Source organism: Pogona vitticeps, chromosome 1 (genome assembly GCF_051106095.1).
Source record: "Pogona vitticeps strain Pit_001003342236 chromosome 1, PviZW2.1, whole genome shotgun sequence".
Lineage (NCBI taxonomy): Eukaryota > Metazoa > Chordata > Lepidosauria > Squamata > Agamidae > Pogona > Pogona vitticeps.
In genome coordinates this window covers 163,484,524-163,509,798 of record NC_135783.1, presented here as the reverse complement: position 1 = coordinate 163,509,798, position 25,275 = coordinate 163,484,524, and the positions used below count along the sequence as shown (strand labels likewise).

The 25,275-nt window shown below is 41.8% G+C and overlaps 1 protein-coding gene across 1 annotated transcript; it reads right to left on the bottom strand.

Annotated features, from left to right (window-relative positions):
* Positions 1-104: 104 nt before the first annotated feature.
* Positions 105-25,275, bottom strand: LOC110083230 (cytochrome P450 2K1-like). The gene is made up of 9 exons (XM_020801512.3): positions 24,192-25,275; positions 18,803-18,965; positions 18,133-18,282; positions 17,675-17,835; positions 15,800-15,973; positions 13,829-13,973; positions 4,896-5,080; positions 2,805-2,946; positions 105-465 (listed from the first exon to the last, which is right to left on the bottom strand). The coding sequence occupies exons 1-9, from the start codon at positions 24,372-24,374 to the stop codon at positions 281-283; spliced, it is 1,488 nt and encodes a 495-aa protein (XP_020657171.3). The 5' UTR covers positions 24,375-25,275; the 3' UTR covers positions 105-280.

Genomic DNA, 25,275 nt, shown 5'->3' with positions numbered 1-25,275 from the left:
CCAAAACATGCCATGAAGGAAGAACTGACTAAGTGATTCAGTAGGACTGCATAAAGGTAGTATAATAGCATGGAACAATTCCTTCAAGTGTTTTTTCTTCTCTCTTTTTGTTTTTTGAGTGGTATTCAAACAGCAATAATGGCATAAGGGCCACTTGAGATCTGTGATTAAACATGGGTCAATTCAATCAAGAGGCTGCTACACTCAAATTACCTTGGTGAGCAGAAATACTTATAGATATTCCAAGAATAGCTCAAGCATTCTGTGAGCTTCAGAGATCTTAGCGTGGAAGAGCACAAACGTTGAAAGGGATGGGAGGTGTTGATAACCCAACTTCTCGGCTGAAGCCCAGGTCTTCTTTAGAAATTCCAGGTGGTAGCTGGAAGGTGAATCTTTGCAGGAGGCATGTAAAGAACAGGAAGAGCTCCATTTTGGCCATAGTCTCACCAGCACACATTCTACGACCTGTAAGAATACCAAGAGTACAAGAACACAAGGGTTATCAAAATTTTGGCATTTTATACAGCCTTTTCTATGACTCACTGGCTGAAATCCTGTTGTGTAGCTGCACACAAGGTGTACAAGGAAAGTAAATTGTTGTAAATTAAGAAATCTCCAGATACAGGTTCTGTTGCATACCAAGTTCAGTGATTTGCTTTAATGCCTTCGAAGTTTTCTTCAGCACTTGGCTTCCAAAAATACACCTTTTGTATAACTGGACAACAGGTTTTCAGCTGTTATTCCAAGCAGTCTACCATAAACACAACAATGACAAAATTAAGCATGTGGCAACTTCTGGAAGTGGCCCAATCAAATAATAGCTAATGGTATTAGAGGCATAACAGAAATATTGCAAATATAAAAACTCATGCACTTGCTGCAAAATTGAAAGTTGCCTCACTTCAGATGTGCACCAATGACTGCATGGAGGGGAGAACCTTTGCCTCCCCTGCCCAGATGGGGTGACAAGCTACCCAATTACCTAATGGGTGCCCAAGCTTATGAGGGCAAGGAGGAGACCTTTATTATCCCTTTCCCGCTCTCCAACAGGCTTCTTTGCAGGCGTGGCAAGAAAGCAGAAGGCTCTCCTGTCCGCTCGTATTGGTGTGGCCTTGCTGACTCCATGAGCAGTGACTGGAGTTGGGGTAGGTGACGTTGGTGACAACAGTGGCACTGGTGGAGGCCTTCAGCCTCAGTGGCTAGGTTGTGGCATTGCTAATGATAGAGAGGCTCATGTTTTGAGTGGCTTGCTGGTTAAGCATTTGGGCTTGGTGTGTCCATTCCCTTGCAACAGTAGGGAGACCTTTTAGACTGCTTTCCCTTTAGGGTGGCTGTTGGGGCTTGGGTGGCTGAATTTATGGGGTGCAGAGTTACCTTAAAAATGGGAAGTTCTTTTAAAAGGTGCCTCAGAGAGATGCATTAAAAATGAAGGTGTTATTGAAAAACTGCAGCTGGTGAAAATGTTTTACCTTACAGTTGGCATTTACTACCAACTGGCCAATCAAGGAAAGGAAGCAGTGAAACATTTGGAAAACAAACTGCAAGGATTTCAAAGAGACACGTGTAATAGTGATGGGAGATTTCAATTATCCGGATATATGTTGGGAGGCAAATTCTACCAAGTATGGCCCTTCCAAGAAATCCCTGGATAGTGTGGCTGATAATTTTCTCCTACAAAAAGTGCAGAAAGAAACTAGAGGACTAGTTATCCTTGACTTGATTCTAACCAATAGAGATGACTTGGTGGAGTAAGTGGCTAAGGTCTTTGCAAATAGTGATGGGGGAACTTCCCTTCAGGCAACCTGCCAGGCTTGCCCTGTCTGTCTATTGCCCACTGAACAGCTGATCAATGGGCACATAGTCAGACAGGGCAAGCTTGGCTGCCCAAAGGGAAGCCCCCTGCCATCTTTGCAAACAGCAACTGAGTTTCCCTCTCTGCCTATGCCACCGAGGAACAGCTGATCCATGGGGGCATAGGCAGAGAGGGAAGCTGCTATGAATGGATGAATAAAAAATGGGTATATTGACCCTTTTGTATTCATCAGGGTTTCCAGGACTGATGAATACCAAGCAATGAATATCTGACAAATCAGTGATAGTCAACAAATGTCGCGATTCGCTTTCATATTTGTCCCCATGTCTAGTAGCCACACATATATGCTGGATTTTTAAGAAGCCAATTTTCATGACTTCGGAACAAGGATAGGTGAGGCCCCAAGTCAGGAGATCCTAACAAGAAAAGGAGCCCAAGATGGTTGGGAGCTTCTAAAAAAGAAAATTATAAAGGCACAACTACAAACATTCCAACAAGAGAGAGAGAGAGAGAGAGAGAGAGAGAGAGAGAGAGAGAGAGAGAGAGAGAGAGAGCGAGCAAAAAAGGCTGGTGTGGCTTCACAAAAAGCTCAGAGAGGACCTGAAAACTAAAAAAGACACATATAGGAAGTGGAAGGAAGGGCAGGCCACCAAGGAAGAGTACAGACAAGTAGCAAGGAATTGCAGGGATGGCATTAGGGCAGGGCAAGCAAGTACCCCCAGGGATCCACACTGGAGCGGGCCCCTCTGCACAGTATGGGGATGTTAACAGTTAATTAGTTAATAAAGTTTTGGCCCTAGTTAAACACATCACTTGTGTCTTGTCTCTATTTCTGGGTTGGACGGGCAATGAATGGTTTTGCATTGTATTACAGAGCACTGTAGGCTGTAGAACAAGTTTTTTTTTCTAGAATGGATGGTCATCTCCTGTGGTTGTTACAAGTCATGTTTCCCATTGCAGAAGCCCACTCCATATCTGCACAACTCTGTACCTGCAGAGAAAGGCATGAATGCATCTCTTCTGACAAATTTCCCTGCAGAATCAAGAAAATGCTCAGGATAGAACTCATAAGGTTTCTCCCATTGAGTTTCATCATGGAGCACAGAGGTCAGCAAAGGAATGATGTAAGTGCCCTGCAAAGGAAGAAGCTGTGTTTAAAGAATGTACAGATTAGATTAGGCATTCTTCAGTCTCGAGAGACTATGGTAACGTGCTCTGAATAGAGAGCTTGGAACAGCATCTAGTGTGGCTGAGGAGGCCAATTCAAGAGTGACAATCCCTTCCACACTGAAGACAAATACAATCTGTCCCCTGTCCAGCTCCCTGATTTTGCTGCTTTTGGGACTGCCTCTTTGCCTTGGCCTGCTGAACAAGTATCTCTTCAAAATGGGAGAGGCCATGATGCACCACCTGCCTCCAGGCTGAACACTCAGATGTCAAAGATTCCCATCCGTTGAGCTCCATTCCTAAGGCCTTCAGATCCCGCTTGCAGATATCCTTGTATTGCAGCTGTGGTCTCCCTTTGGGGTGATTTCCCTGCACTAATTCTTCATACAGGAGATCTTTGGGAATTCGACCATCAGCCATTCTCACAACATGCCCGAGCCAACGTAGATGTCACTGTTTCAGTAATGTATGTATGTAGGCATCCTTCAATGTCGCGAGACTATGGTATCATGTATACATGCTAACAATTCCAGTTTGTTCTAGGACTACTCTATTTGAAACTTGCCAAGTGATGCCAGAAATGTGTTGGAGACAACACATATGGAAGGTGTTCAGCTTCCTCTCCTGCCATGCACAAAGGGTCCAGGACTCGCTGCAGTACAGGAATGTGCTCAGGACACAGGCTCTATAGACCTGGATCTTGGTATATGCCACCAGCTTCTTATTAAGCTATACTCTCTTTGTGAGTCTAGAGAACATGGTAGCTGCTTTGCCAATATGTTTATCCCACTCGACATCTAGGGAGAGACTGTCAGAGATCGTTGAGCCAAGATACATGAAATCATGAACAACCTCCAATTCTTGTGTAGAGATGGTAATAGAGGGAGGTGAGTCCACGCCCTGGCCCATGACTTGTGTTTTGTTAATCCAAAGTCTTGGCAGACTTTGCTAAAATGCTTCAGTTGCATCATCGGTGAAGAGGAAGTCCTGTATCCATTTCAGCTGGACTTTGGTCTCTCAATCTAGGGAGATTAAAGAGCTTTCCATCTGATCTAGTCTGGAGATAGACACCTTCTGTTGCAGTTCCAAAGGCATGCTTCAGATGACAGCAGAAAAGATCCCAAATAGGGTTGGTGCAGGACACAGCCCTGTTTCACTCTGCTTCGGAGGTCAAATGGATCTGATGTTGAGCCACCAAAAATTACAGTGTCCTTCATTTCTTCATGAAAAGACCCAATGATATTAAGGAGTCGAGGTGGACATCCAATCTTGGGAAGGATTTTAAAAAGGCCATCCCTGCTAACCAAATGAAAGGCCTTTGTAAGATCTATGAAGGCCACAAAGAGTGGGTGTTGTTGTTCCCTACATTTCTCCTGCAAATGTCTGAGGGAAAATACCATGTCACTGGTGGATCTATGAGCTTGAAATCCACACTGTGATTCTGGATAGACTCTGTCTGCAAGCACCTGGAGTTTCTTCAGCACAATACGGGCAAGCAGCTTTCCTACAACACTGAGAACAGAGATGCCACAGTAGCTCAGAGTAGTGCTGCACCCAGTGCTCCATCTGCTGTGTTCGGTCCTGGATGATTACACCCGTAGCAGATTTCAAAGGAGCAGATTTCTTCTGTATTGGACCTAAAGCCTGCTTGATACCATCATACATTCCCTTGATTTTACCGGTGTCCTCTGCTATCTGTATCTGAGAGCAGAGCTGAATAATTGTTAGAGCATCTCCTGGCAGAATGTACAACCCAATTAACATTTAGACAAGCTTTACAGCATGGAGCTGATGTTCATCAGCTTCTGAAGAGGACATTTCTTAGACTGTCAGTCTATTGAAAACAGATAGGAATTTCTTACTAAGCTGGCCCATGACCTAGAAGAAAGGAGGGCAACTAAATCAGACTAATCACCTTTGGAATGAAGTAGCCTTTGAGAGTAACATCTGTAGTAGTTGCACGCGGCAAATTGTTTGGGATGATATCAGCAAACCTTTGAACTTCATGGACCACAGCATCTGTGTACGGCATTTTTATTCTGTGTTCAGTCCTGGGCTGAGCAGTTCCAATAACATCATCAATCTCTGCTTGGACTTTTTCTGGGGGAACAAAACAATCCTTGCAATCAAGAGCAATTGTATACTTTTGGATCTGCATCAGCATGTGTAAAGACTAAATGCTGAAACATGTGTTTCCCACGCAGAAGAAAAAATAAGAAATTTTCCAATCTTATATGGGCCCACCTAAACCAGAACACTTTATTTGCCCACAGATCGAAATCCTGCTTCTAAATAGATACATTACCTCTCTTTAGTCCATTCACACCACTGCTCCTCTCCAAATATTTCACGACAGTGATAAAATACTGAACTTCTGCATTTCAGCTCCTTTCTGGTGGTTGGATTCCTACAGTGATGTGTGGGTGTGAGGTGATCAGCCTCTGTTTTTTGATTTGTAAAAAAAATTCAATAAAGCCCAATTCCTGCAGCAGCAAAACTCCTTGCTGGGTGTGCAAAAGGAAATATCTAAAACAGCTGGATAGGCAGGAGGAGGCGGAGGGGAATGAAGTTGTGAAGGAGAATTGGACAGAAAAAGAAATGTCTGCCTTCATGAAAACTTGGTCACATGGGCTTTTATCTCTTTTTCCTCACCTGGCCAAAATATAACTGGTTTCCACTGACTGGCAAAAAGCTCATCTGAGAAGTTCCAGTGCTGAGCTTCATTATTATTATTTTTAAAAAAGAGGTAAAAAGAGGGATAAGTAGCCAACACACCTCATTTTCTTCATCTGGAATGTGCTCTCACACTGCCAGACTCAGGCAAAATGACAAGGCTTTGTCATTCGGGCCTCATGTAGGGCAAATATCTTGCATGACATGATCTTGCAGGTGTGGAAATATTTGTTCCACAAGGTCTTCCTACAGCCAGAATATCCTACCTATTGTAAGATTTTGGGTTCCTTGAAATGGCTGCTCAATTAGGAACAGTGAGGATAGAAGGTTTATTAGAGTTACAGATCAGTTATATTTAGATAATACTTCAGAAATAATAGTTAATGATGGTTTAACAGAATGGATTTTTCTAGGCCAAGGCACAAGACAAGGCTACCAACTTTTACCAGTATTGTTTTGTATGATTATGGAATTGTTAGCTAATGCAATCATAAGTGATGACTTAATTAAAGAATTAGGTAAAAATGATACAATTGAGATTAATTTATTTGCTGATGACTCATTATTAACTATTAAAAACCCATTAGAAAGTATGAATAGAATTGACATTCATTGAGAAAAATTTGGGGAAATAACAGGATTAATTATTAATTGGCAAAAACACAAGTAATGATGTTTAATCACAACAAATGTGAACAAGAAAAGTTTGTAAATAAATATGGTTTCAAAATGTGTTGCTATATTAAATACTTAGGTATAAATATAATCAAAGTGACTCAACAATTAAAGGAGAAAACTTTTAATAAATTAAAAAGCAATGTTAAAGATAAATTCCAGGAGTACTCTAAATTCAATCTTTCATGGTTTGGGGGAATCACTATGGTTAAAATGAAAATATTACCAAGAATAACTTTTCCAATTAGGATGCTTCCAATACAATTAAAAGAAAATGATTTTAAGTATTGGCAGGGATTAATTAAAGGATTTTGTAATAAAGGTAAAAAAATCAAGAATAAATCAAAGATATTGGTATAAGACTAAAGAAAGTGGAGGTTTAGGTATTCCCAATATAAAAAAATTATTATGTAGCGAATCAACTAAGATTTATTGGAGATATTATATATAACGAAGAAAGATTAATTTGGTGGGATATGGAATCTTCAGAAATACATGGAAACATTGAAAAATACTTGTTCAATGTAATTAATCAGGTGAATGACCCCTTCTTAAGAAACATGTTAAATGTGTGGAACAGATATAAAAAGCAGTTTTGTCCTTTTACTTCACCATTATAATTAGTGACTGAAATAGAAAATGTCACAGCAAACTTGAAGGGCTTTGTTGATTTGTTTAAGAATAAAAAAGTTGCCAGATTGAAGGATTGGATGGTTAAAATGAGTTCAAAGGATCAGATTTTAGCTAAACTTCAAACTAATAAATTACATGGTACAATTATATCCAATTAGACAGATGGACTAATGAATGGTTGAGGATTAATGGCAAATGTAGATAATGTACTAAGTATGAACAATTTCTATCATTACATGAAGACACGCAGAAGAATGCTTTGAAGAAGGGAGTAGTAAGTGTTACATACAGCACTGATGTTACCTGTCTGTCATGGGTTGGAGGGAAAGTTCCATCCTATGGGGAGTGGAAGGCGGGACATCAGGAGGAGGGGCTGTACTGTATATATATGTGGAGTTTGTGTGGAGAGTAGAAGGAGCAGCTGGGAAGAAGAAGCTGGTGTGGGAGTCTGGGTGTCAGACAGGGTACTACTGTGTGTCAGTCAGTACCTACCTGATAGGTTCAGGTGTCTGTATGGTTAGCCAGAACTGATAGGTTCAGGGTCTGTGCTTTATTTAAAGGTGTTCTGTGTGAACCAAACTGGTGTATGTATGATTGAGACTAAGCCACGTTACTGTATCTTATTCACTTGATCATTTTATTTTTCCCTGTGTGTTATTTAAATAAACCTTATTCCTTTGTTTGTTAAAAATCCATTCCTGGTCTGTGTGACTCATTACAGGGAATGGTTGGTGGCAGCTTAGTGAAACTGTGATATATCCCGGTAGGTCTGGGGTTGTCACATTGATTGGTGTCCAGCGTGTGGGATACGACTGGTCCAGTTGTCCAGTGGTACAGCAAAGCCTTGGCAAGTGTGCCCAGAGCAAGGGGGGTCTAGTCAGGGACAATCTGAGAGCGCGTAGGTAATCTTCTAGGCTTACCTCACGGGGAGGTACGCTAGTGGAAGAACGTGCCACCTCAGATTGGGGACTAGATTAGGGAGCTCTGAGGCAACCTGTTTTGGCGGGAAAAAAGGCTGAGGCAAAGCTGAGTGAAGTAGCAGTGATCTAGCCTGTCTGCTGAGAGGCCTAGCAGAGGGGGGTGGACTCTGGCTGGCAACAGTTGCAAGTTAGTGCTGAAGAACAGCAGCAATCTATAGAAGGCTGGTTCTGAGGCAAAAGAAAAAAAAAGTGGTCGCTTTATTTTGAGGCTTGACTTTTGAAAGCAGCCTGTTCTGGGGGGGGATTATGCCCTTGACTCGAAGCCAAATGGCAGAAATGGGTGAAGTGAGGGAACCCCAGGTGGACCAAGGTTCTGAGGATGAATTTGGCTCAGTGCAGGATGAGAGCACGGGAGAACAGAACCCAGAACTCAGGAAAATGCTCATAGCCCAACAGCATGAATTTAGGATGAGGCAATTTGAATTAGACAGAGAGAAAATTGCTCTGGAAAAAGAAAGGATGGCGTTTGAGTTAAGAAGATTGGAAGTGATGAATCAGAACAATAATAACAATAGGGATTCTGAGGGGGGCCAATTGTCTAAAACTGACCTGAAGAAATTCCCTGTATACCACAAGGGAGATTGCCCTGAGGTGTTCTTTTCCCTAGTGGAAAGAGCGTTTGTGGACTTCTCAGTAAGGGAAACTGAGAAGATGACCATTATGCGATCTTTAATCAGTGGCAGCCTGGCAGAAGTCTATGCAGAGATGCCAGAGGAGCTGTTAAAAGATTTTGCAGAGTTTAAAAAACTGGTGTTTGCCAGACATGGGATAAATGCGGAACAGCTGAGGCAAAGATTCAGGTCACTCACCAAGAAACCAGAGCAGACTTTTACCCAAGTGGGGGCCCAACTGGTGAGGCTGCTAGAGAAATGGCTATCTCAGGAGGGAACAGAGACCTTCCAGCAGCTCAAAGACCTGATAGCGCTGGAACAGTTTTATTCAGTCCTGCATGGGGAACTGAAATTCCAGGTGAGGGAAAGGAAACCGAAATCTGTGGCAGAGGCGGCCGAAATCGCAGATTTTATTTCCCAAATAAGAAAGTCCTTAGGTGAGGGGAAATCGATAGGTAAACCTAAAGAAACCTACAGCAAGTACTCTCAGGGACCAGGGAGAAACCAGCAAGTGGGAGGGGCCCATGGTGAAGGGAAGCCCTCAGACACGAAACCAAGACCTCAGATTTTGGAGGGAAAACCAAAACCAGATGAGAAAGACTCCAAGTACAGCAGAAAATGTTATTTCTATCAAGGAAAGGGCCATCTAATCTCAGAGTGTGAGAAATTAAAGCAGCTAAAAGGAAATATGCCTCATGATTTGAGTGGAACCAAGCCAAAAGCTGTGTTCTGTGTCCAGAAAGAGCAAAGCTCCTTGTCACTGAGGGAACCTGTTGCCATGGCTACTCAATCTGGAACAGTTACATCTGCTGATCAGGCTGAGGAAAATGGTCCTCTTGTGGAGGTCAAGCGCTGCTTACTAGTGAGGACAGATTCGCAATTGTTTGAAACTGCAGGGGTGGACGTAGGAATACTTGACCATCAGTATAGGGGGCTAAGGGATACTTGTTCCCAGGTGACCCTGTGCCATCCAGATATTATTCCTAGGGAGTATATAATCCCAAATGAGAGCATAAAGGTGGCAGGGATTGAGGGACAGGTGATCTCGCTGCCAGTAGCTGAGGTACCTGTGAACTTTCCAGGCTGGAGGGGAGTTTGGCGGCTAGCGATTTCATCGACTCTGCCAGCAGCCGTGCTCGTGGGAAATGACCTGGCTGAACATGTGAAACGGGTGCTAGTGATTACACGCTCACAAGCCACCACGGGGACAGTTCAAGGGGGTACTGTCGAGCCCGAGATGGAAGCAGGTGGGGGGAGTTCAGAAGCTGTGGTGGAAAACTTGGCCACAGACAGCAAATTTGGCCAAGAGCAAAAGGCAGACGCCACTCTCCAAAAGTGTTTTGAACAGGTGACAGACGCCCAGCTAACACCTGAAGCCCCAGTGAGATTTCGAGAGAAAAAGGGAATTTTATATAGAGAGACCCTGAGGAATATCTCAAAAGGGGGAGATGGGATCAGAAGTCAGCTAGTGGTACCTGAAAAGTGTCGCCCCATGATCTTACAAAGGGGGCACTCTGACATGTTTGCTGCGCACTTAGGGGTGAACAAAACACAACAGAGAATCACACAGAATTTTTACTGGCCTGAAATAGGGAAGCAGATCAAGGAGTTCTGTAAACAATGTGATGTGTGTCAGAGGCAGGGGAATAACCGTGACAGGACCAAAGCAAAGTTGTGCCCTTTGCCTGTGATTGACACTCCGTTCAAATGTATAGGGGTGGATATTGTGGGACCTTTGCCCAAGGCCACAAAGAGGGGGAATCGGTTCATTCTCACCATTGTGGACCATGCCACGAGGTACCCTGAAGCCATTCCCTTAACTAACATTGAAACTAACACAGTGGCAGATGCCTTGGTGGAGTATATGTCCAGGATGGGATTTGCCTCAGAAATAATCACAGATTTGGGCGCATCGTTTACATCGAAGCTCATGAAACGGTTATGGCAAATCTGTGGAATTAAACACAAGGAAACCACTGCCTATCACCCTGAAAGTAATGGGTTAACGGAGAAGTTCAATGGGACTCTAATGCGCATGATTAGGGCTTATTTGGCAGAGAATCCAAACAATTGGGACCAGAAGCTGCAATCCCTTTTGTTTGCTTATCGATCAGTGCCACAAGCCAGTACCGGGTTCAGTCCATTTGAACTCTTGTTTGGGAGAAGGGTGAAAGGGCCCCTTGATTTAATCAAACAAAATTGGGAGCAGATCACCCAGGATGACCCACAAGACGTTGTGACATATATAGACTCTTTAAGGAATGACCTAAAGAGAAACCTAGAGCTAGCAGCAGAGACCCTGCAAGCTCAAAAGGTCAGAAAGAAAGCTTGGGATTACCAGGAAGGCAGGGAGAGGCGCTTTAACCCAGGGGAGGAAGTGCTTTGGCCTAGGCCTTGCAAAGAGAACAAACTGCAGCAGGGTAGCCCAGAAATAAAATACTTGGGTCACATAGTAGGGGGAGGAGTGATCAAACCCCTAGAGGCCAAGATAGAAGCAGTTCGTGATTGGCCCAGACCCAACACCAAGAAAAAAGTCAAATCATTTCTTGGGTTGGTGGGCTACTACAGAAAGTTCATCCCGAGGTTTAGCGAGATTGCGGCTCCGCTGACCGATCTGACGAGGAAGAAGACTGATGACCACATCCCGTGGACCCGCGACTGTGAGGAGGCGTTCCAGAGGTTGAAGGAGGCCCTCATCAACTATCCAGTGCTGCGTGCTCCAGACTTCGACCGGGAGTTCATCATCTACACCGATGCGTCTAACAGCGGGGTAGGAGCAGTTCTTTGCCAGGAGGATGAAAATGGTGACCAGCATCCAGTGTCCTACCTGAGTAGGAAACTCCAGAAAGGTGAGAGACATTTGGCAACCGTGGAAAAGGAGTGTCTGGCCATAGTCTACGCGATCCAGAAGGCCAAGCCTTACATCTGGGGAAGACATTTTATTCTGTGCACTGACCATTCACCACTGCAATGGTTAAAGACAATGAAAACCCACAATAGTAAACTTATGAGGTGGGCTTTAAACCTGCAAGACTATGACTTTGAAGTGAAGGTGGTCAGAGGGTCAGTGAACTGTGTTGCTGACGCCTTGTCAAGAAGACCCGAAGAATGAAGACGGCGAAAGAAACATGGACTATGTATATATTTTGGTGATCAAAAAGTTAAATGTACCTGTTGTTTATTAAACATGCCTGGTTTGTATCAATAAAGGTAACTTGATGTATTGTAAATGGTAAATGTTTAAATGCCTAATTGATATGTTTATCCTAGAGTAAGTATGGTATTGTATGTTATTGTATAACTGTTTTTGTATGTTTTGGATCCAGGTTGTTTTTTGGAGAAAAGCACGTTAGCTTTCCCCCTACAAAACAACTTATAAAGAGGGGAGGTGTTACATACAGCACTGATGTTACCTGTCTGTCATGGGTTGGAGGGAAAGTTCCATCCTATGGGGAGTGGAAGGCGGGACATCAGGAGGAGGGGCTGTACTGTATATATATGTGGAGTTTGTGTGGAGAGTAGAAGGAGCAGCTGGGAAGAAGAAGCTGGTGTGGGAGTCTGGGTGTCAGACAGGGTACTACTGTGTGTCAGTCAGTACCTACCTGATAGGTTCAGGTGTCTGTATGGTTAGCCAGAACTGATAGGTTCAGGGTCTGTGCTTTATTTAAAGGTGTTCTGTGTGAACCAAACTGGTGTATGTATGATTGAGACTAAGCCACGTTACTGTATCTTATTCACTTGATCATTTTATTTCTCCCTGTGTGTTATTTAAATAAACCTTATTCCTTTGTTTGTTAAAAATCCATTCTTGGTCTGTGTGACTCCTTACAGGGAATGGTTGGTGGCAGCTTAGTGAAACTGTGATATATCCCGGTAGGTCTGGGGTTGTCACAGTAAGTAAAATTTATAACCTAGTTTTGGATCTGGAGGAAAATGAGACTGAAATAGAAGGATAAAATCAATGTGGGAACATGATTTAAAGACAGAAATTAGAACAGAAGATTGGATAAAAATTTGGAAGATGAGAGTACTAAGATTAATGTTGGTAAGAATAAAGGAGAATTTTTTAAAAATTAGTTTAAGGTGGTACATGATTCCGGTGAAAGTGAACATAATAAATGCAGATTATTCTAAGGCTTGTTGGAAATGTGATGAAGAAATTGGCATGTATTATCATATGTGGTGAGAATGTAAATTGATTCAGAAATTTTGGAAATTGATTCTTAAGGAAATATGTGATATATTTGGAAAAGATATTGAATTTAACTCAAAAATTGCTTTGCTGTCAATTTTTGATAGGATACAACTTGATTATTACTCAAATGAATTGATTTCTAATTTTATGACGAGTGCTAAATTATTAATATCTAGATACTGGAAAGACAAAAATTATAACAAATTAGAAGATTAGTATAATGAAGTATGGGACATTGCGTTAAATGACAAATTGACTACTGAATTAAAGATGAAAAGAGGGGAAATAAGCTTGAATATTTTTATGTTATTTGGGGTAGATTTATTGAATTTGTATTAGTGGAAGGAAAGAGGAGAGCCTCTAAGCAACAATCAATACAATTTTGCAAAAGAGGTTCATAATAAAAGAATTACTCCAAAGGGTCCTGTGGGTATGGGGGTGCACAGGGTTTTAGATTGTTAGTTAGTATTTTGTATTGTTTTGTATTGATGTATTTGTTTTGGAAAATAATTTTTAAAAAGCCAAAAAAAGGGGGGTGAGGGTTTTTATTTTGTTAGGCAGAGAACAGTATCTTTAGTGATCATTAAATGCTGACTCATTCAATATAGAAAAAGGATCCCTGCTCACAATAATTGTGACTTGTGGAAAACTACCACAAATGAAGTTTACTGAATATGTGCACAATCTCTAGATATGAAAGCACATATCTTTTCACCAACATTAACTGTCCTTCCTTATTCTGGTGATGTAGTTATTTCAGTTTTTCAAAAGCTATGTAGAACTGAGCTGGTTGAATAGCTCAATGTATTAGACATCTGGCTATAGAGCCAGAGATTTGGAGTTTGTCCCCACTGTGCATTCCAGAGGAACCAGCCTGTGTGGCCTTGGGCAAGCTACACAGTCCAAGGATGCCTCCAGAGTAGGTAATCGGTAAACCTGAGTACTCTCTACCTAGAAGATCCTGAAAATGGTTGCCATAATTCAGAATTGTCTAAATGGCACATAATGATTATTATTACTATGTAGTACTAATATGAAGGTGTACCAGAATAATAGGACTCAATAAATGAAAAATGCTCACTCTGGATTTCAGGATACTTCATCATTAGCAAGAGACTCCAGTGGAGAGTGGTAGAAACGGGCTCCATGCCAACAGAAATTAAATTTCTCACAGTATTTTTAAGATTTTCCTTATGGAAATATCCACCACTGTTATTCTTCTTTTCCTGGAACAAAAAACAGCAGGTTAAACCAAATGAGGTCAGAAATATCCCTGGGCAGAAAATACAGTGAATAGCTGGGAAGAAATCCATAAGGTCAAGGTTAAAAGTATGACAATTGAACAAGGCCTCAGAGGACAAGTAAGGTTTTATAGTGTTTTGAGGCCTTGCTCCAGTGTCATACTTTTGTTCAGCTATGATAGATCACCATTGTCTCCAACTACCAAGAGGTGTTATAGTTTGAGCCTTTGGTCATTCATCATAGCTGAACATTTTTCCTGAAACAGTTAAATACCAGCATGAACCAGATAATCATGACAATCACATTAACATTCATTAGAGTATCAATATATAAGTCATTTACTTGTTGTTTCCTAAATCACCAGGAATGCAGTTTCCAATCTTGCTTCATATCTCTTCAAGAATAAAAATAAACCAGTTTTCATATTTCAAGTACAGTGGTGCCCTGCATAACGAGCGATTCGTCACATACTGATGTTTTAAAAACAGCTGATCGGCGGTTCCAAAATGGTCACCGGAGGGAAAAAAAGGCCACCCGCGGTGTTTTCACGCCCTTTCCTCGCTTACCGGGCAGCGAAAATGGTGGCCGCATGGAGGATTTCCGCAGAACGGTGAGTTTTTTGCCCATAGGAACGCATTGAAGGGGTTTCAATGCATTCCTATGGGCTTTTTTGCCCCGCATAGCAACAAATCTGTATAGCGATGATTTTTTCTGAACGGATTATCGTCGCTATGCGGGGCACCACTGTATTTCAGACTTGAACTTAATTCTCATTTCAATCCCAAAATACAAGAGCTTGGAGCCTTAAAAAGCACATTGTGATAAAAAAAATGAGCAAGGGCAGAAATACATGTTTCAACACATATGTAAAAATTACTAGTTAAAATATATGTAGGAAAAACCATGATTTCTATGCATTTCTTCTGTGCTACTGTTTCATTGTCTTTTTTATCCCTCTGGCTTCTCAGCTCAGCTCAGCTCCATTCGAGCTCAGCTGTCGTAGCTGACACTGTGATGGCTGGGCATATTGCTTACAGTACATCAGCCCTTTTGTAGACAAAAGATTTTTATATATGTATTTGTGAAGGCTTTCACGGCTGGGATCTAATGGTTGTTGTGGGTTTTTCGGGTTTCTTGACCATGTTCTGAAGGTGGTTTTTCCTAACGTTTCGCCAGTCTCTGTGGCCGGCATCTTCAGAGGACAGCAAACTGTGCTCTTGTGTAGTTTGGCTAGGGGCATGGAGTATTTATGGCTGTGAGATGGGATTATTAGTGTGTATTGTTGTGGGTGTATTGTTTTCTGTGGATGGGTGATTAGTGTGTTTTGTTGTGTATTGTTGTGATAAGGAGATTGTCTGTCACTGTGGTTGATGGTAGTGATCCCCTTGACCTTTTGCATGCTGTATTTTTGAGAGCTGGGAGCCAAGTTTTGTTGAGTTTCAAACTTTCCTCTTTTTTATTGAAGTTTTTCTGGTGCTTGTGGATTTCAATGGCTTCCCTGTGCAGTCTGACAATCTTCTCCCTACCGAGACCCAGTGCCACTGATACACAATATAGTGAACTGGTTGAAATGTTTTGCTTGTTTAAACATTTTATCTCACTTTTTAGTTTGGAGGAAAAGAATGATTTCTTGAGCTGAGAAAAGTTTAATTTCTATAGGTGAATCTAACACAGACTCTTGCTCCTAAAAAAGCAGGTTCTTTAATATATGGAGGATCACTCAATATTCAATATTTAAAAACTGCAGCTAGTTTTTCCAGATAAAATAAGGCACTCATGCGTTCCAGACCAAGTTAAAGGATTTCATTACCTCTTGCTGATGGATGAGAAATGTATCAATCAAGCTCCTCTGGTCATTTTCATCCAGATCTTTTTGGTGATTTCTGGAAGTGGAAGATATATAGGCATGCAACTCATCTCTGTTATTAAGGAGGGTCTTACGAGCACCAAAAAGGAAGCCAAGGGCAGGAAACATGTTACATAACTGAAAGTATAAAATAAGGGAAGAAAAGAAAATATTAACATATTCCAAAACTCACTGAAAAATTTTGTTCTCATATGAACATTTTGAAGAACTTTCACTTTGCATACGTTACATTCTAGAACTGCATGATCAATCATGTTTTAAAGTTATTTAGTTATATTTACTCAGTATTTCTTAGAGATGGAGCTTGTCCACACTGAGCATTTGTCCAACTTTCCTTACACTCATGGTACCATTTGTTTCCCACTGTGCAGCTGACATTGGTGTCAACAGAGTCAATGCAGAACTAAAAAACCAAAACTTCCTGGGCTTTTTTTTTTACACCCACACCCCTGAGGTTTTCAATTAGTTCCGCTTTGCTCTGATTTCCTCAAGTGCATAATATGCTCTTCTGGACCTTAGTACTCTATTATTCAATGCAGATCCACACACTTTCTCTGCGCATGTGTGTCATTTGATACTGATTCCTAATGGGTATGTTTCCACTGTTTCCATTGAACAGTGGAAACGTCTGTTTGTTTCTTTGTCTTTGAATACAATCCCATCTATTTGTTTCTTTGTCTTTGAATATCAGCGAATCCTGCTGTCAGTTCCTCCCTCGCTTCCTTGACCAGGCAAAGCTTAATTACACAAGGATCACCCTGAGACCAGGCTTGTCTTTCAACCTCTTTACTACTAGAAACATCACAACACAACATGGAGCTTCCTTCCTTGCTTCCTTCTTTAAGCTGGGCCCAGAAAGCAACCAGTAGCCAGGGCAGGTCAGTCAGGTTTAGTTGATGTTGATATTATGCAGCAGTTAGGTTCATTAGCTGCTGTATTTTAAAGAAATGGAAACTTTTGGCACTCTTCCAAAGAAGCCACATGTAGAGCTCACTGTATTAGTTATGATGCCATGTGAACAAGGCATGAGTGACTGTGGCCCAGTCAGGTCAGCTGAAGATAGACTGCAGCTATGGTGCTAAAGGAAAGGAAAGGGAATCCATTTGCAAATCCTCTCTTGCAACTGCTGCAACCTAGGAAAACAGGAATAGGAGAGGTTCAAGAAATACTCGTAGACCATGATCCAGATTTGTCAGAAGGAAAGTAACTCTTTTCAGAAAATGATGACATCCAGTTCCTAAACCAGACTTTCTACTGGGTGGCAGCATTTCTTCTCCAATCTCAGATATAATTTGGTTTGTTCATCCTCATCTTGTCCGCAACCAGACCCAGTAGTACCATTCCTTGGTGCTAGTGACAAAGGAAAGTAGAATCACATTGGTGAATATCCCACACTAATGTGCTGAATTATCTCTTCCAGCACCTTCTGAGAGCTATTGAGCAACGGTGGAAGATTGTGCAACATGGGGGATAGAATAGAACCTGGTGGTACACTGGATGCCAAAAACCACTGCTGTCGAAACAGGGTGCATACTCTTACTTCTTGTGAACATGAGACACCAGGTTTTCTGAATATGAGCACAGCAGTCTCAATCCCAGAACATGTGGGATGTGACAAGTTGCAATACCCAAATTAACAACAGCACAATCTTTTACTTGACATTTTCAATAAGGTCCATATTTCCTAACATGATTTAAATTGAAAGGTAGCTTTCAAAGTCTGCTTTTTTTCACATTGCTCTGCCCAGTCTAGATTTTTCACATTGCTCTGCCCAGTCTAGACTGGAAATATGTTTCAAGGAAAAGTAGTTCAATTACCATGATTGAGGGGCTTCCAAGGAGCCGGACATTTTCAATGATTAACTTCCGTAGTCGTGGAATGATGGGATCGTCATATTCAAACCGCTTGCCGAACACTATGGACATCATAATATTGGCAATAGCTACACTCATGACTGTAATGGCATTAAAAGGTTTACCTGTACAAAAATAAATTAAAGAATAGATACAATGAAACTATGAATGGGATGTTTTATGAGAGTAAATTTCCTACTAAATGCCTGGACATAAATCTAACACTCCATTCCTCAATATTTTTAGCTTTTGAAGCTAAGAAATACTGAATTCTTAAAAAAACTGTGACACAGTAAATCTTTGAATGTGTCAACTCACTAAAGATGTAAGCACGTTAATTAAAGAGAAAACTGGAAATTCTTTTTCTGTTCTGTTACAGTTATATAGTACAGAGTCTCAGAAACAAATGTGAACCCACTCACCTTGGTAAGATTCAAACTTCTTTACCAGGACATTGCACTCCTCAACAATTTTGTCTTCTATGGATCTCTTGCCCATTCCATAGTCCCGCAATGTGGTTAAGGCAAACCGCCGCATCACTTTCCAGTTCTCACCATGAGAAAAAATGATACCTTAAGGAAAACAGGCAAGGACAGTTTCTAATTAGTTCCAAATGAATACCACCCACCCTGCAATTCTAATGAGAAGAATAGATAAGTAAGGTGATATCTTGAGTAGCACAGATTATCAGAGACCAGAGTGAAGTTCATTCAAATAATCAGCATCACCTCCATTACTTCCCTCGTGATGCCCTGTGAAACTAAAAATTGTTCTTCCTTTCACCTGTAGTGCCTTTGCAGGGTCTCTCCTGCTCATTTTTAGGATAATCCTCAGATCTGACTCCTACAATCATTACCCTGCCTCTTGCTTCACAAGCTCCCTCAGTTCTCCCAATGGTGGAAATGCTTTGCTCAGTTCCCTTTTTGTGGCTTCTTTTCCTCCCACATTTATTAAAATTCCTATGACCCTCTTCCATGATTTCTTAGTGCAACCAATACCCTCAGCTGCCAATCTTTTACCACCATTTGTCAGCCTACAATACTTCTTTTAGGCCTAGCTATTAAATGCAATTGTCAAGAGAAAGGACTTCACCCAAGCCATTTGAAAATTCTTCATGGATTGGGACGAAAGGTCTCTCCGCAAATTCATCAGCCTGGTTGACCAGAGCCTCTTTTACCATCTCATACCCAGTCAGGACCACCATCTTCTGGAGTCCCATCTGGAGGCTGAAGACAGGACCATACTGTTTGGACAACTGAAATTCAAGGGAAGAAAAAGTCAGAAACATGATTCTGGCCATCAGAAACTGAGGTAGATTTCAATAATGTTCCTCAATTCTAAGACTAATATTGTTTCTGCTACATTTCTGTTTAGGGAGAAACTGGGGAGGCTGAAATTATGTATGATGATTATATTATGTATTGGATTATATTATGTGTTGGATTATATTATGTATTAAACTCTGTTATTTGTTTTTAAACAGGCAATATTCCCAAGTCTCACATTGGACAATAAGGGAGGGGAGATTTTGCATTTTTAAAAAATTGTTGCAAACAAATCCAATGCACCTGTGAAACAGCCCTTTCAAAGAATTGCTGATGTGATAGAAAGAATTAAAAAGAAATTCAATACTTTCTCTCATCTTCTAAAGACAAGTGTCAACAAAGTTCCAGCTTCTGAAGTCCATTAGATGGCTTCAGGAAATGGTTAGCAAACCAACTGTTTTAGTTCGATCTTAGCCATCATAACCACTGGAACTAACCAAAACACTGGTCCTTCCAAAGCATAACAAAAAGTAGACCTTGACAGGGAGCCCAAATGGTGTGGTAGGAACACTGTAGGAATGGGATAGTTTATACTGGCACTTATGTGGTTGCCTATTCCCAGAGTAAACCAAATGGTAGGACAAATTCAATATTATGTAATTCCAATGTACAGTCGTGTCCTGCTTTACGATTACCTCATTTAACGACAAATCCACTTGACAGTGAGTTTTTTGCAATCGCTTTTGCAATCGCAAAATGATGGTTTGAATGGGGGAATTTCGCTTAGCGATGATCGGTTCCCCGCTTTGGGAACTGATTTTCACTTTACGATGATAAAAAACAGCTGATCGTCAGGGTTCAAAATGGCCACCTGCTGAAGAAAATGGCCCCCCGCTGTGCTTAGGGACGGATTCCTCACTGCACAGGCACCGAAAATGGCCGCCCCTATGGAGGATCTTCGCTGGACGCATTTCAATACATTTCAATGGGTTTTTTAATTTCGCTTCATGACGTTTTTGCTCTACAGCGATTTTGCTGGAATGAATTAACGTCGTCAAGCGAGGCACCACTGTAATTGGAATGGAAGGGAAACATAAATACCAAGCAATCTAAATATAGAATCTTTTGTAGCCTTCTGCGATTTCGATGGTCTGTTGGTTTGATTTCTTGCTTAAACTGTAAAAGAGTCACAGAATGATAGAAAATTGGAAATGAAAGGACCAGTAAGGTCACCAAGTCCAACCCCCTGCTCAATTTGGGAATCCAAATATACTACTACTACTACTACTACTACTACTACTACTACTACTACTACTACTACTACTACTACTACTACTACTAATAATAATAATAATAATAATAATAATAATAATAATAATAATAATAATAATAATAATAATAATAATAATAATAATAATAATAAAAAAATGAGGTAAATCTCTCAAAAATTTACCTAAAGAAATTTCCTCAGTATTGAAAATGGGATTATCCTGAATCTTTCCTAATTTCTTTTGAGAGAGATTGTTCAGACTTTGAGGTAAAAGATGATGACTGGGGTGTTAGCTGATTTTTATTCTCAGATGCCTCTGGAGCAGGCTAGAGATTTTATTTATTTTATTTATTTATTTATTCAATTTCTACCCCGCCCCTCTAGACAACGTCTACTCGGGGCGGCTTACAAACATTAAAACACATTAAAACAATGTAGAAAAATAACTAACATAATGCAATTATTATAATTAATATTATCCAAGATGGGAACATTAAGAACCAGAAAAAAGGGGGAAGGAACTTAGGTGACTGGGGGGAAGGCCTGTCTGAATAACCATGTTTTTAGTTGGTTTTTAAACACACCCAGCGAGGGTGCCAGCCGAATTTCAGTGGGAAGTGTGTTCCACAGCCGAGGGGCAACTGCCGAGAAGGCCCGGTTTCTTGTTTTCTCCTTCCGGGCCTCCCTCGGCGTCAGTCCCCTCAGCCGTCCCTGCTGGCTATGTCGGGTGACTCGGGTAGATCTGGGTGGGAGGAGGCGATCTGCCAAATATTGAGGTCCCAAACCGTTTAGGGCTTTATATGTAATCATTAATACTTTGAAGTCAATGCGGAAACGAATAGGTAACCAGTGCAGCGCAGCCAGAGTGGGGGAGATGTGCTGATATTTTCTCACCCCACTAATAAGCCTGGCTGCTGCATTCTGGACCATCTGGAGTTTCCGCATGAGCCTCAAAGGCAGCCCCACGTAGAGTGCGTTAAAATGGTCTAGTCTCGAGATTACGAGCGCGTGGACTAGAGTAGTGAGGGGCCCCCGATCAAGATATGGCCGCAGCTGGGCAATCCGCCATAGATGAAAATAGGCAGAACGGACCACGGACGCCACCTGGGTTTCCATGGTTAGTGCCGGGTCCAGATGTATCCCCAAGCTGCGGACCTCACTCTTTGTGGCAAGGGTCGTCCCTCCAAAAGAAAGGGAGTCACCTATGCCGCTGACGGGAGGGCCACCCACCCTCAAGACCTCCGTCTTGTCCGGGTTCAGCCTCAATCCATTTGACTGCATCCATTCCAGTACAGTGTCCAGGCAGCGCTGAAGGGACTGGACGGCATCCACTGAAGTTGGAGTAAAAGAGATGTAGAGCTGTGTGTCATCAGCGTACTGGTGACACGATGCCCCACACCCTCTGATGACCCCGCCCAGCGGCCTCATGAAGATGTTAAACAGCATTGGGGAGATGATCGACCCCTGTGGAACCCCACAATTGAGATTCCACGGGGCCGAGACATTCTCCCCAATCTGCACTCTCTGGGGGCAGTCCTCCAGGAAGGAGCGGAGCCAGGCAAGTGCGAGGCCACCAACTCCCAACTCAGAGAGCCTCCCCAGGAGGATACCGTGGTCGACGGTATCAAAGGCAGCTGAGATGTCGAGGAGGACCAACAAGGACACATTGCCCCCATCGGCCTCCCTCAACAGGTCATCCAGCAGTGCGACCAGTGCCGTCTCTGTACCATAGCGTGGCCTGAAGCCCGACTGAAATGGGTCTAGAGCATTGGTTTCATCTAAGAGCGCCTGAAGCTGGTCTGCCACCACCCTCTCAACCACTTTGCTGAGGAAGGACACACTGGCGACGGGCCTATAATTGCCAATTTCATCCGCCGCCAGATTTGGTTTCTTCCTGATGGGCCTAATGAGTGTCTCCTTGAGGGCAAGGGGTACCTTGCCCTCCTGGAGAGACCCATTAATTATTGCAGTGGCCCATTCACTGAGGCATATAGAAAAATGGTGAGGCATATAGAAAAATGGTGTATTCCAGATTTGGAATTAATTCAGAGCACCTCAGAAGAAAATTTCATGCAATTTCAAAGAAACCCGAGGAGTCTTTTGCCCAGCTTGGAGCACATTTAAATCGCTTCCTTAGAACAAATGAGAAATGTGATTGGATTAGAACAATTTTATTCCATTTTTCCAGGGGAATTGTGTTATCTGGTCAATGACAAAGATCCTAAATATGTATTAAAGGTGGCTGAATATGCTGATTCCATTAGTGAGATTAGAGAGCCTTGATTTTCTGAGGTAAACATTGGTAGAAAAGTGTGGGATGACCGGAGGAGAAGGTCCCTATCTGGTAGAGTGCCCAGACATTCCAGCCACAAGAGTGATAGTGTTTCCTAATTCAGTGCAACCAGGATTTATTGAATAAGTCTGCAGAGCCTATTTTCAACTTCAGCTGTAAGGAGGGGTTGAGCAATGAGGCAATTTAATATCCTGTAGAACAACAACATGATGACCGCTATGGGCAGGAGTTACTATCTGAGATGTTTCTTTCTCCCAAGGTTCCTGTGTGTTACTCCTGTTCATCCAGGATTAGGGAAATGAGTTCTGGGAGCATTAAAAAAGAGAGAAGAGGACATAGTTCATCCTTCATGAGCTGGCTGTGAGGGGAAAGCATTCACACACAGCATGCTTTGGCAAGTGGAAAAACAAGTTTTTCTTTCCAGACAACCTTGATTGTATACTGAGCTGCTGGAAGTGCAGCAGAATGCATCAGTGGCTTTCCCCCGGGACCAGAGGGTGATAGACTTCTCTGGTGAACTTCAGCATCTCCTTTCTCGAGACAGCCCAACAAGAATCAGCCTTTCTCCCATGACCATCCATACTTTGCTCTACCACTTCTCAGTGGTATAAGAGAAGACCTGTAACTAAGCAGTCTGTTTATTTGAAATCTCCTTTCTCGTAGCTTGAATCAATTTATACTGGCCTTTCTCTTTTGGACAGTATAAAAGGAACCAAATTTGGAATCCAAATTATCATGAGAACTGAAGTTTCTGCATGTCTGCTCTGATAGTTGTCATTGTTTATGTCAGAAGTGTAAATAAAATATGCAAGCTTATATCTTAGAATAGGGAAGGTTTTTGTGGGGTTGTGTGGATGGAAATTATCTACTGAAGTGGCCATTTTAGAGCAACCAAAGGCCCCTTGCAAGACAAAGCATGCTTATCCAGAAGACATTCATTTGTAAGGGTTCTTGTGCATTTCGAAAAAATAAAATATGCAGTAAACCATCTTAGATCTATTTTAACCATGCTAATGGATAAAATTCTGCATTATAAAATAGAAATGCACAATTATACCTTAATTATTGACAAAATATGTGCAGGATGTGCACATTGAGAGGAAAGACTTTGGAAACTACTTCCGTGTAAGGAGAAAAACCCAAAAGGGGGGTTGAAAATTCTTTTGATATTTAGCAAACTAACACTGTCGGAATTGTCCATGGTAAAATATACCTTACTGACACATTCTTCTGGACAAGATTTTAGGGCATAGTTTGCGAGTTCATGTCTTGATATGGCTGAAATCCTGCTGCACAGTTATGCAAAAGGGGTAACTTTGATTACTGAATTGCTAGGCACCATCTAGCACAAAAGGAACCTGTTCCATGTTTAAAATCAGAGGAGTAGCACAATAAAAGTAGACAAACATGCACCCCTCTAGCAGACACACAGGGCAATCCTTCTCTCTTGGCACTACTTTTCTGTTCTTCCTCCTTTAGTTATTCACTTACTTTCCTACTACTGATCCATTTCACAGAAACAGAGCTATTGCAGAATTAAGGAAGCTTCAAAGTCTTATGCACGATGTATTGTGCACATTATTGCCTACAGTAGAGGCTGCAATGTTAACATCATCTTTGCATGCCATGGAAGGAAAGAAGAGAAAATCTTACCTTCAGCATGGTCCTGTAAGGCATTTTCTGATCCATTATGAGAAGATTTCCAACAAGTGGTAATGGCCAGGGTCCTGGGGGAAGAAGCTGAGAGCTGTTCTTCCAGAAACCTTTAGTTTTCAAAACCAATATAATCATAAAGGTAAACAGGAGGAATACTGAAACAAGAGTAATCCAGTCCATTTCTATTTAGGAAGCAGTTTTTTGTAGTGGTTACAATGCAAGCTGCAGTACACTATGATCAGGGAAAGTGATATTCTGAAGTGATACTTCTGAAGAACTATCTTATAAAAATAGTTATTTCACCACACGTGCTTTAGCTATTTCATCTCATGAACTATTAAATATTCTAGTGTGAGCAAATTTGTTCCACTTTTCACTAGATGGGTTGTCTCCAAAACAAAAACAGACCAGAGATTTATACGAGTCCACAGACTTTGTTTGAATTAGCACTGAAACATGTGATCCATGGTTAGCCATTTAACAAGACAAAACTGTCTGGAGATAGCATTTCTTTGTTTTGCTTTGGTTTCAAAATGCTCCTTTAACAGTTGACTGTGGCCCTTGAGATAAACTTTCTTCTAGTTGTCTGTTTGGCTAACTTTTGACATGTCTTTCTCTTGTGAAATCCAGTGGTCATTTGCAGCAATGACTTGATACAATTTCCATCTGTAGAATGCCTCAACGATCCCATGGTGTCTAAATTACACTGAAGCCTTATGCAGCTTTTTTGCTTGCTAAATTGGTGGTGGGGATGTGTGTGCCCATATTAAGTCCTGCCTCCAATGCCCCTGCCTGGAAAATGATGGGAAGGCTGATGTGTATGCCCACATCCCCAGTATCTTTTTAGCCTACAGGCGAAACAGTACCCCCGGGTTCAGTGCTATTCAATATTTTTATAAATAACCTGATCAGGGGGTGCAGGGAATGCTAATCAAATCTATGGATTACACAAAATTGGGTGGAATTCAGTATTTCCGACTCTTCGTGACCCCATGGACCAGAGCACGCCAGGCTGTCCTGTCTTCCACTGCCTCCCGGAGCTGGGCCAAATTCATGTTGGTCGCTTTAATGACACTGTCCA